At 35.9% G+C, this 13,057-nt stretch overlaps 1 protein-coding gene across 3 annotated transcripts in view; it reads left to right on the top strand.

Moving 5' to 3' along the window:
* SBF2 (SET binding factor 2) overlaps positions 1–13,057 on the top strand; it is a 449,069-nt gene that overhangs the window by 314,715 nt on the left and 121,297 nt on the right. For all 3 annotated transcript variants that reach the window (XM_003122980.5, XM_005661131.3, XM_013994573.2), the window contains one exon: positions 11,964–12,032. In XM_003122980.5, coding sequence (XP_003123028.2) covers positions 11,964–12,032 — 69 coding nt within the window. The remainder of the gene's footprint in view (positions 1–11,963; positions 12,033–13,057) is intronic.

Here is a 13,057-nt window from a genome sequence, read left to right on the forward strand (position 1 = left end):
ATTTGGCAGGTAGACTTTAGCGTTTCTAATAGAAAAAAGTAGACCTAATTTCCACCTGATATTTAAGGCCCAAGCTGTATATCACTAATATTTGCACATTATTGCCTGAGTTACATACATGGTTGCTATACTGTCCTAATATACCTGCCTACTTACTGAATTTTATTTCCTGTTTCCTTAGTGACTAGATAATTATATAAGATAAAACACTAATAAGATTTATTTTAAGGAACAAAGGAGAGGCTATTTAGAATCTTGCTGGAAAATCACATAACTAGGAAATGTGAAGGAAAAGGTATTAAAATATTCTAACAATAGTGGCATAGAGAAACTTCTAGAAATTATAAACTCTAGAATAACCCGATTCTGGGCTCCTGGTCACTTACCGCCACACATTTATTTATTTCCCTTCCCTTACTGAAAATCAACTAAAAATGATAGTACAGGGATTTTTTAAAGATAAACACAAAACTATAAGGACAAAGAAAACAGGTAAAAAAATGTTAACACAAAATTTTAAAAGACAGAATGCAAATGAAGTGTGGAGACTGGTACTGGTAAGCTTTATTTTAGAATACTCTTCTCTAGCTTATTCTTAGCACCAGGACCCAGCCCCACCCGCCAGTCTGTTGGCACTAATACTGGGATGCCTCAGACTAAGCAACTAGCTAGGCAAAGACACAACCTCACCTACCAGCTAGCTGACTACCTTAAGCCTGCCTGAACCCACATCCATCCTGTCCAAGAATGTGATCCTTTCCACAGGGGGACCTGGGAAATAGCCCCACACACCAGGGTGTCAGTACCAGCCCTGGTGCCCCCAGGGTCTTGCAGCCCCAGACCCTAGGACCCAGCTCCTCCCATCAGTGGGCAGGCGTCAGACCCTGGACCCCCTGGGCGTTGGCCCCACCCATCAGCTCTGGGACACCTTGGACCCTTTAGGCAGCTGCCTTGGGATCCAGCTTCTGTGGGCCTAAAAGAAGTGACATGATATATTTAAAATGATGAAAGGGAAAAACCTACAACCAAGAACATGCTGCAAGACTATCATTAAGGTTTGATGGAGAGATCAAAAGTTTTACAAACAAAACAAAAGCTAAGGGTTCAACCACACCAAACTAGTTTACAAGAAATGTTAAAGAAACTTCTTCTAAGTGAAAAAGAAAGGGCCACAACTAGTACAGTGAAAAATACAAAACAGAAAATCTCTTTGTTTAAGGCAAATATATAGTAAAGGTAGTTAAGTCAACCATGTATAAAGCTAATAGGAAGGTTAAAAGACAAAAGAAGTAAAATCATCTATCCAAAGTAAGTGGTTAAGGAATACACAAAACAAAAAGATGTAAAACATGTTGTCACAAACAGTAAACACAGGGAGGTGAGTGAAAATGTAGAGTTGTTAAAATTTATGTGGGATGGGAAGGGTAGTGGAAGAAATAGGGAGATTAAGAGGTACAAACTTCCAGTTGCAAAATAAATGTCACATGGTCTGAAATTAACAGGATGGGGAATGTGGTCAGCGACTTACATAATAATATCTTTGGTGACATGATGTAACTAGACTTATTGTGGTGATCAGTTTGAAGTGTATAGAAATGTCAAATTGCTACATTGTATAACAGGAACTAAGTGTTGTGAGACAGTCGTACTTCAAAAACAAGTAAACTCATAAAAAGAGATTGAATTTGTGATGACTAGAGTTGGAGTGGGGGGAATTGGATAAACGTTCAGTTATAAGTTAAAATAAGTACTAGGAATGTAACATACAGCATGATAGATGTAATTGACACTGCTGTATGTTCTATTTGAAAGTTAAGAGAGTAAATCCTTAGAAAAAATTTTTTCCTGTCTTTAATTTGATATCTGTATGAGATGATGGATAGTCACTAAACTTATTGTGATAATCACTTCATGATATATGTAAATCAAATCATGATGCTCTATACCTTAAACTTATATTGTGCTTATGTGCATTATATCTCAATAAAACTGGAAGAAAAATTATTTTTTAAGAATGAGGTGACTATATAAAAAAATAATATGAATAAATATATAATTTGTGATTTGGAAAAACATGAAGTATAGACACCAAAATGTTACGTTGGTTTTTTAAAAATCATGGGATTTATCACAAGATATTTTTTTTTCAGTTACCTGCATTTCCTAGATCTTTTATAATGAAATAGGAGTTTGTAAGTTTTTTAAAGGAAAGTAGTTTTTAAAAAAGAGAAAATATGTGTTTAATCTTAACAAATGGCACAGAGGTTAAATTTAATGTCTAAACATAATCCATTTGGTTGGCAAGTAAGAGATCACTGGTGGTGACCTTTACCAGTGAAAGTAGGGACAGGGGGTTCAGAAGGCCAAAGCCAATCTAGGGAAGAGTTGATTTTCCAGCCAGTTTCTAGATTTATGTTATCATTAAGAAGTAAGTTAGAATTTGCACATTATTTTCCTAACGATTCTCAGAAATACTTCCATGACTATCCTGACCTTCGCTAACACTTTACATTTTACTGAGTGTCTGTCTTATCTGTGCTTCAGAAAAAAAAAAAAAAAGGTATTTAACTATAGGATTGATAATTCCTTGCCTCTTTCTTTATATTTAAGAATGGTTAGATGTGGTTAATTGAGTTTCACTTTTCACATATTTCAGTCATTGTGTGGAACCTGATGTCTGACTTTCTCAAAAGATTTTCATTAAAAAAAAAGATTTTCGTAAATAATACTGCTAGTAAGTATTACAATTTAACTTTTTTCTGCCAGTATCCTTTTTTTACTGTTCACAATGACATTCCAAAATGTTCTTACTGAAGTTAAGAACTAGGTTTTTTTCTGATCTTGCGTTATTGTTATTTTTACAATGTTAGTCATGAAGAAAATTGTTTCTAGTTATTTGTGACAATTTGCTGTGTAAGTGTTTGATTATTTTATCTTTTACTAATATTATAAACTCAGCATAATGAGAACCTATGGATTTAAAATGTTAAAAAGTTGTTTGGTTTTCTTTATAACTCACTTATACCAATGAAGGCTTTTCTAATGTAAAAGTTTTTCCTGTAGGTTTTATTTTTTTCTTAGTCCTTCTAAATGTGATGGGTTAGCCATTCTATATGTGGCAAATTTGTAATTCATTTTCTTTTTTTATCATAGGAATTTAAAGTATGATGTTTTTGCAGGGGAGGGGAGCATAGGAAAGCAAACAAAAACTATAGTGTAGCAGCTACCTTGAAACTGTGTAAACTGTATAAGTTATTAATGTTATCTCTTCATGGTTAAGTCCACCAGCTTTTCCTTGCTTTGAAGACAGAGGAAGCAGTTTCTCAATTAGAATTTCTTTTTGAAGCACTCTCTTTCCTTGGCTTTCCATGATGAAACATTTTCTGCATATTTTCCTACCTTTCTGGCCATCACTTATCCATCTTTGAAAACTTATCCTTTTCCACTTGGCCTTTAATTTTTAAAGCCTCATATTCTTCTCTCTCTCTCTCTCTCTCTCTTTTTTTTTTTTTTTTTTGGTCGCACTCTAGATACTCACTTCAAGGGTAATCTCTTCCATACCCACAACTTAAACCACCACCTATAAGTTGGTGATTTGTAAGTTATTCTTCTACCCCAGATCTTTTCTCTGATCTCTTCCCTGCTATCCAACTGGCTACCTGATATCTTCCTTTCATGTGTCAAGGAAGCTTCAACTTTCATGGTTACAGTCTGAGCTCATGATAGCCATCTCCTGTACCCCTCAAGCCTCAAACCTGATTCCCTTCCATTGTCCCTAGTCTTAGCAAATGACACCACCACTGATCAGTTATACAAACCAAAACCTAAGAGTCATGCTTGATACCTTCCTCTCCAGCATGAAGTTATATTGATTTTTACCCACATAAAAACCTTTTAATTTAATCTACCTCTCTTTACTTCCACCTCTAATTCCCCAGTCAAAGCTACCATCATCCCAACTAGACTGTTCGGATACCTTTCTAAACATTCTTCCCACATCCATTTTTTAATGCATTCTTTATCCTGTAGCCAGCAGTGATCCTTTCAAACTATAGGTCTCTCCTAGTCTGGGTTCCCCAGAAAACAATGTGTGTGCTACTACTTCATTAGGAAGTTGGAAACAGATTCTGAGGCAGAGTTTTGTGCAAAGGATGTTTGTAAGGGAGTGGTCTTTGGATCAATACTTGTGGAAGAGAGGGAATATAAAAAGAGTTGGGCAAGAGGAGAAGTCAGGCAATGTTGTAGGCTCAAGAATAGCCTCAGCCAAATCCATGTAGAGTTCTGGAGCTAATGTTGACCCTCATTAAGGCAAAGTATCTGGGTATGGACCCACATCTTGGTCAGTCATTGAATATTGGCTGCCTCGAGAAGGGCTGTTGGCAGCACTGCCAGTCATAGGGGCAACAAGTCCTTCCTTAAAGGGGTGTTTGGAGAAGGCATTGTCATGTTCAGCCCTTGCACCGCTGGGCTCTACTTCATATGTATTCAGGAGCAGTTCCTCCAGAATTCTAGTGTGCCTTTCTTGCTGGGGGAGCTTTGAAGAGGGAAATGGGAAAAACTTTAGTTCCTGGGGACATAGCTGGCTGAGCATAATATTACAAATGATACTTAGCTCCTTTCTCGTGACCCAGACCCTCATCTTGGAGAGGTCGTAGCCCTTGCTTATGTTGTCTTTCTCAGCCCAGAGTTGCTACACTTGTTCATTTTCTATGAGAACTGGGGAGAGAAGTACTAAGAGGTACCCATGGGCTTATCTGGGTACCAAATATATTCCTCTTTGTTACCACTCTGTGACATTAGCCCTGCCTTCACCTGGCATTCAGGTTCAGTTATTCCTGCCAAGATGATGATGACTCTTGTCAACCAATCCCTGAACATTAGGAGTCTAGCGTGCATTGGTAACAGCTGTAATTTATAGATTTATGAGATTCTTGTTTTGTCCTCTGGTAGAAATGTTCCTTTGAGGTCTAAAAGCTATATCCTTGGACAGCTCAGATTTACAGCAATGGAAAGTGCAAATTTTCCAAGTGGGTTATTGCTTGTGATAGTAAGCAGGGCTTAGCAATTTCTGGATCTGCTGCAGAGTTCTTTCTTGCCCTCAGTCCCGCTCAAAGCTGACAGCTTTATGTGTCACCTAGTATGTGCCTGACAGTAGTCTCAGATGTGGAATATGCTTCCTTCATAGCCTGAAGAGGCCTACCAGAATATGTGCTTCCTTCCTCATGGCAAGAGATACAAGATGCAAGAAATTGTCCTTTACTTTGAATGAGATGTCCTCACATGCCAGAACCTTTATAAGGTTTATCTCCCATCTTCTGGAGTACATGTCTCACCAAGATTTAACCTCTGAGAGGCTAGGTCAGTTGCTTCATCAACAAAATGGCCATAATTATAGTATCTACCTCCTAGGGATGCTATAAAAGTTAAATGAAGTAATTTGTGTAAACTCATACTGAAAATATGTCTGATAGTAAGCATTCAGTAAATGTTAGCTATTTTTTTTTTTTTTTTTTTTTTTTTTTTTGTCTTTTTGCTATTTCTTGGGCCGCTCCCGCAGCATATGGAGGTTCCCAGGCTAGGGGTCGAATCGGAGCTGCAGCCACCAGCCTACACCAGAGCCACAGCAACACTGGATCCGAGCCACGTCTGCAACCTACACCACAGCTCATGGTAACGCCGGATCGTTAACCCACTGAGCTAGGGCAGGGACCAAACCCACAACCTCATGGTTCCTAGTCGGATTCGTTAACCACTGCGCCACGACAGGAGCTCCCTAAATGTTAGCTATTATTACTCTCTGTGCCAGGTAAAGTGTTCTAGTTGCTAGACATATAAAATTGAAGCAGACTTGGGCCGTTCACTCATAAACTTAAAGCTTCATATTTATTATTCATCAGGTCTAGCATTTATCTTCTATCTCAGTGAGAGTAATAGTATATACTAAATAACTGTAGTGTTCATTCTCTCTGGTTGTATAAATAGATTTGGAATTAAAATTTAACATGAGGCCGAACTATAATAAGAGTCCTTTTGCTTATTTTGTGCTTAGCACTGTATTTAGAAAGAGTAGGGAATCATGGGGGCATGCATATGGAGGTGCCAACTGGGGAGAGTGTAAATGACAAAGCCAGACATATGTGGTATTCTAGAGATATGAGATATGGTAGGAATAATAATGATGTGGAATAGAAAATGATAAATAAAGCAGACTGACTAAAGCTGTAGCTTATAGCAGGAAGGCTGTATGGTCAGGTGTGTGTGAAGATGGGTCCATACCATAGAGAGCTTGTAAGCCTAGCAGAGGAGGTAGATCATTATCCTGTAATGGTCAGAACATAGCTGACATTTTTAAGCAGAAGAGTAATATGATTTAAAGAGGTACTTTTAGTTTCAGTCATTTTTTTTTTTTCTTTCTGTAAGTTCCCAGGCTGGGGATCAAACCTGCACCATAGCCGTGACCCAGACCACTGCAGTGACAACGCCAGATCCTTAATCTGCTACACTGCACGAGAACTCCTTGGCTTTGGTGGTTTTAAATTTTTCTTTTTTTTTTTTTTTTTTTTTTTGTCCCTTTGTGGAAGATACAAATGTTCTCAATGTTTTGGACAATTCAAAAAAATTCTTTTCTGAACTGTGTCTAATCTAAGCTCTAAAGAAACAATTTTTTAAGACGTTATGCTTTTCATTCTCATCTTTTTCTGTAATGTTTACATACATCATTTTCAAGGGATTCCAGAGTTTTATGAAAATAGCAATGCTGGCTGTCACAGTTCAAAAGTATACAAATTAAAATATGAAGTAATTGAGGGTGATGGGAAATTAGCAGTGCAGGGCTCACTCTTCAATTGTAGGTGGTAAATTAAAGGTAAACTACATAGCAGGGTTCAGAATAAAACATGTATAAGCATTCAAGTCCTTGCAGGTTTATAAATTGCCTGGTATGTCTGTAACTACTTATGTGGCCAGAACACAGGGGACTTCAGGATGTGTATTTATGAACTGATTCCTCAACAGATAACTGCACTATTCCAGAATGTTAGTGCTATGTCAATAGTTATACTTATTGTTTCAGAATTTTTCCATTTTTCCATCTAATTAACTTAGAATGTCTCTAACGTGATTTGCAAAGAATTTTATATTTATATTTTGCAATCAGCATTTGACTGGCGCTCAGGTTTGAGACATGCACTACAATGTGTAAACATTTTGTAAGATAATAAATAGCTCCTAAATGTTTTACGATTGCCTGTTCCCTGCTAATTGGTCATGGATTAAAAGTCCCCATTGTTTAATTTTTTTTAATTTGGGGGAAATTTTTATAAATGAGTATGTGGGACTTCATATCACAGCTGTTGTCATTTAAAGTTTGGACGGCATCATTACAAATGAAGCCCTGCTGTGAAATCAAAGTCAAAAGGCATCTTGGCATCCCAACCATTTCCTTAGGAGAAGATTACAGCTCAAGTCTGTTGAACTTTATTGCCTTGGGCCTCATGACAGTCTTCAGAAACATGCAAAGCATTTCTGTTAAAGAAACTCAGATGTGCTAGGACACAGGGGATGACATTCTTGTGCAGAGCAGTGACCTAAGCAAGAGGGTGAGGAATAAGTCAGGAAGAAAAAGATGATTCACACTTTTTGCTGTATTCTGGGATTATTTTATAAAAACCCATGGAGATGACAGAGAATAGGAAAAATATGTGGTGTTTTCCTACATGGCCTATATATTTTTTTCCAGCTTTACTGAGGTATAATTGACAAAATTGTACTATATTTAAAGTGTACAAAATGATGACTTAATATAGTATGCATTGTGAAAGGATTCCCACAATTGAATTAATTAACACGTCCATCACCTCTCACAGATTTACCTTTTGGGGAAAGGGTGAGAGTACTTAAATTCTACTTTCTTAGCAATTTAAATTATATGGTACAATATTATCAACTGCAGTCACTATGTTATAAGTAGATTCTCAGACCTTATTCATCTTATATGTACCCTTTACCAACATCTTCCATATCTCCCATGCCCCAGTCCCTGGCAACCACCATTCTACTCTGCGTTTCTAAGTTCAACTTTTTTTTTTTTTTTTTTTTAAGATTCCACCTATAAGTGATGCCATGCAGTAGTACTTATTTTTCTTTGTCTGGCTTATTTCACTTACCATAATGCCCTTCAAGTTCACTCATGTTGTTGCAAGTGGCAGGGTTTCTTTCTTTTCTAAGGTGAAATAATACTCCAATGCATTTATAAATCACGCTTTATCCATTCATTTATGATGGATATTTGGGTTGCTTCCATACCTGGGCTATTGTGAATAATGCTGCAGTGAACATGAGAATACAGATACCTCTTCAAGATAATGTTTTTTCTGGAGTTTCCATTGTGGCTCAGCGGTAAACGAATCTGACCAGCATCCATGAGGAATGAGGACGCAGGTTCAATCCCTGGCCTTGCTCAGTGGGTTAAGGATCCGGCGTTGCTGTGAGCTGTGGCGTACTTTGCAGTCTCGGCTCAGATCCTGAGTTGCCGTGACTGTGGTATAGCTGCAGCTCTGATCGATCCCTAGCCTTAGAATCTCCATGTGCTATGGGTGCGGCCCTAAAAAGCAAAAAAAAAAAAAAAAAAAATCATGTTTTTGTTGCCTTTGCATATATGCCCAGAAGTGGGATTGCTGGATCATATATAATAGTTCTATTTTTAATTTCTTGAGGAACTTCCATGTTGTTTTCCATAGGGACTGTACTAGTTTATATCCCCACCAATGTGTACAAGTGTTCTCTTTTCTCTACATCCTCTCTAGCACTTATTTCTAATCTATTTGATAATAGCCATTCTAACAATGAGATGATAGCTCATTGTGGTTTTGATTCACATTTCCCTGATGATTAATGATAGGGAGTACTTTTTCATGTAACTTTTGGCCATTTGTATGTCTTCTTTGGAAAAATGTTCAGTTTCTCTGCCCATTTTTTGAGTTATTTGGTTTTTTGCTATTGAGTTGTATGAGTCCCTTGAATATTTTGGCTACTAGCCCCTTACTTGATATATGTTTTGCAAATATTTTCTTCCATTGGATAGGTTGTCTTTTCATTTTATTGTGCATTTTGTTGTGTACTTTGCTGTGCAGAAGCTTGATGAAGTTTGATGTAGTCCTGTTTGTTTGTTTTTGTTTTTGTTGCTTTTAGTGTCAAATCCAAAGCATCATTGCCAAGAATAAGAAGCTTACCCCCCTATGTTTTCTCCTAGGGATTTTGTAGCTTCAGATCTTATGTTCAAGTCTTTAATCCATTTTGAGTTGATTTTTTAGTATGATAAACAATAGGAGTCCAGTTTCATTCTTGATGTGGATATCTCTTTTTTCCAGCCTGATCTTTATTTTAAAATAGAAACCTAAATGTGACTCTAAGGTAAGGCCTGCCTTCAAAGTCCTAAGTTGATTTGATCATCTCCTTTGAAGTGAGTTCCCACTGATACATATTCTTCCTCTTTTGCTCTTGTTCTCTCCCTTCTCTTTGTCTTTCTCCCTCTGCTCCTCTTCTGCTCATCCCTCTACTTCTCTGCTTCTCTCCTCCCCTCCCTCTCTTCTTTTCTCTGTAGTACACACAATTCTACAGGTGTGGCTGAATAACATTACTCATGTGATTCTAGTGGTCACTCTTTTTATGTCTAAAACATGTCTTGAATTTATACGCGAAGGTCACTTGATCTGACTTAATATCTTCCCAATCAGGGAGCTGACTCCAGCAGCCATGCCCAAAGACACACCATGAATGAACACAAATGTCTCATAATATGTTCCATTCAGCTGTGAATTTATCTTAGCTCTTTAAAATGTGCTCTCATTTGTCATCTGTGTACCTTCTTGGAATAGTTTCCTGAATTCATTAGCTACAAAATGCCTGCCACATAGTGGATAATAAATATTCGTTGAATGAGTGGAAATTGTTATTGCAAGGAATATTGCTAATTACTCTCAGTGCTTGTTCTGGAAATCTAAGACCCGGCAAGATAATTTTTTTGTACTGATCTTTTCACCATTGTGACATTCAGAAAAAGGCATAAATCATTTAGTACTTTTCCATAAATATTGATACTGCTTCTTACTTACTGCTATAAAAATACTATCAAAGTGCTAATAGTTTAATGAGACAGAAAAGTAAATAGATAATTATAATACAGTGTGCTGTATGCTAAACATATATGCATATATCCTAGTCTCAGTGATAATAACATTTGTTGAGTACTTGCTATTTAATTTTACTATGGTCTCACAACCATATGTATATGATATTAATCTTTTGGAATTTACTAAGACTTATTTTATGACCCAGTATGAAGTCAGGTTTTCTAAATCCACATGAGCAGTTATGGGTACAGTGTTAGAGTATGAATAGATTAAGCTGATTTTTGTATATAGTATTCTGTATATTGCCATTAGGTCTAACTTTAAAAATAAATCTTCATTAGGGTTATTGAATTTTCTACCTGTATAATCTGTCAATTACTGAGAGAGTTATATTAAAATCTTTCAATAAAATTGCGAATTCACCTATTTTTTTATGTCTGTCATTTACTTTATGTGTTTTAAGGTTATGGCAAAGTTATTAGTTTATACACATTTAAAATTGTTATATATCTTTCTGATAAATTGAGCTATTTTATATAATGCTTCTTTTATTTATAGTATGCTTTTTGCCTTAAGATTATTTTGCATGATTATTGGTAGATCCGTCTCAGCTTCTCTTGGTATTTTTTTCAGTCTATCTTTTTCTATCCTTTTTGTATCCTTAATGTTACAAATTTGTCTTTTTAAACAACAAATATTTGAATTCTAGTTTTTTATTCAGTTACAATAATTGTCTTTTAATCAAAATATTTGGTCTATTTCTGCTATTATTATATTTTTCTTTATTTCAACTACCATATTTTGTTGCTGTTTTATTGTTTCCCTTTTCTGGGTTTCTTTTCCTTTCAGGCTTTCTCTTGGGTTGTAGTTTTTATGTTTGTTTTTCTTTCAGTCCATTTTTTCCTCCACTATTTCAGAAGATGTAACCCATTCTATTTCTATTCCTTTGGCAATAATATGGAAAAATTTAAACGCTTACTTAATTTATCAAAATCTAACTCTAGTCTACCACTTTACAATGTCTGTATTACCATGGTTGTATATTTTTTTCAGTTGTCATGTTAATTTTTTTATTAAAATATAGTTGATTTCCAGTGTTTCAGTTTCTTTTGTACAGCAAAGATGTATATTTTAGTTGTATTTTATTTTTCTTTAGTACTGAAAGACATTATTGTCATTGTTTCATATATTCAGTGTATGTTTACTCTGAAGTATATTTATGACTTCCCTTGCTAAATTATCTTTTTATATATCTCAGACTTTAATCTGGTGTTCTAGGTGGCCCTAGGGGTCCTAGCTTCATTTAACTTCTACATTTAGCAAACACTGAGTTTTGACTTCCTGTCTTTTGAGTCTTTTGAGTTTTTCAGAACTAATGCTCAGCTTTACTTTGCTCACCAACTGTTCCTGCGGTAAAATTCCACTTCAGTGTTCTAGCTCTCCAAGTTACCACTTATATTTTGATCTGAATATTCCTTACTTTCTTGCCCATTAATTGCCTTGCATTAAAAAATTTTTAGATATTATCTAGCATTTTAATTGTTTTCAGTAAAAATGCTCATCAGTATATGAACTCAACCATAAGTAAAGAAATAAAAGTACATAACTAAGTTTTTAAATGATCTTTTGGTTGGAATGCTCTCAGAAGATTTTTTTTTAATTCTATTAAATAATTTTTTTTCAAACTTACCTAGGTAAGCCTTAATGACAATTTGTAATAAAAATTAAAATGCCATAATACAGTAAATAATGTATTATAGATTTCACTTTCCATATATTTGTGATTTCTGGTAAATGTCCTAATAATGCTCATTTCTCATTTCTCTATTTAAGGATTGTTCAAGTTTAGAAGAATATAACATTGCTGCAGCATTACTTCCTTTGACCAGTGCTTTCTATAGGGTAAGTGTCATTGGTCTGTATATAAGTCATTATGATTTATGTACATGTATTCAGTTTAGTTTATCGTGGAACTACATCAATCATGTCCCCATAGTGTATCTAAAACATATCTGTGGCTAAATATATTATAACATTTATTGCATACTATGTGTAAAAGATGTAATATATAATGTTTTTTGGGGGGTTTGTTTGTTTTGTTTTTGTTTTTTTGTCTTTTGTCTTTTCTAGGGCTGCACCTGTGGCATATCATTTCCTAAGATATAACCCCACCATTCCATTCTTACTTTATTGTTCTTTTGAGCACTTTATAATGCCTGAATTATGTTGTTTATTGACTAGTTTACATTTGACTGTTTTCCCCCACCACAGAAAACAAATTTCACAAGGCTGGAATATTGTCTGTCTTATTCGTTGCTATATTCTAATGTCAGTCAGTAAATATTTGATCAATGAGGAGTTCCAACGTGGCATAGTGGGTTGAGGATCATTGTTGTCTCTGCTGTGGCGTGGGTTTGACCCCTAGCCTGGTGCAGTGGGTTAAGGATCCAGCATTGCTGCAGCTGTGGTGTAGGTCACTGCTGCAGCTCAGATTTGATCCCTGGCCCACGAATTTCCATTTGCCATGGGTGCAGCCAAAAAAAAAATTTTGTTTTTATTGAATGAATGAATGAACAAGCTAGATAAATAAATGGAGGGAGAAATCAGAGTTGACTTCACTGGCAATTTCTGCGAACCATTTGAAAATTTTATGGAACATTCAGTGATTTTTCTTAATTCTGTCATTTATCATAGTTCTCCTACCCATGCCTTTTCATAAAGAGATTCTTATGGCAAACTAGTCCAGCAAATTGTTATTCTCTCTTTTCCTGCGAAGGACTTGTAAGGAATGAAATAGCCACACTCTGAGCTGCATATTGAGTATGTCCTTCCAAAGTGTGCAGAAGGAAACAGCACCCCTGTGCCAGCCATGCTTCCTCACCATTCAGCGACATGCAGTTAGCCTCAGGAAACCCAGAACTTCAGAA

Source organism: Sus scrofa, chromosome 2 (genome assembly GCF_000003025.6).
Source record: "Sus scrofa isolate TJ Tabasco breed Duroc chromosome 2, Sscrofa11.1, whole genome shotgun sequence".
In the NCBI taxonomy this organism is placed as follows: domain Eukaryota; kingdom Metazoa; phylum Chordata; class Mammalia; order Artiodactyla; family Suidae; genus Sus; species Sus scrofa.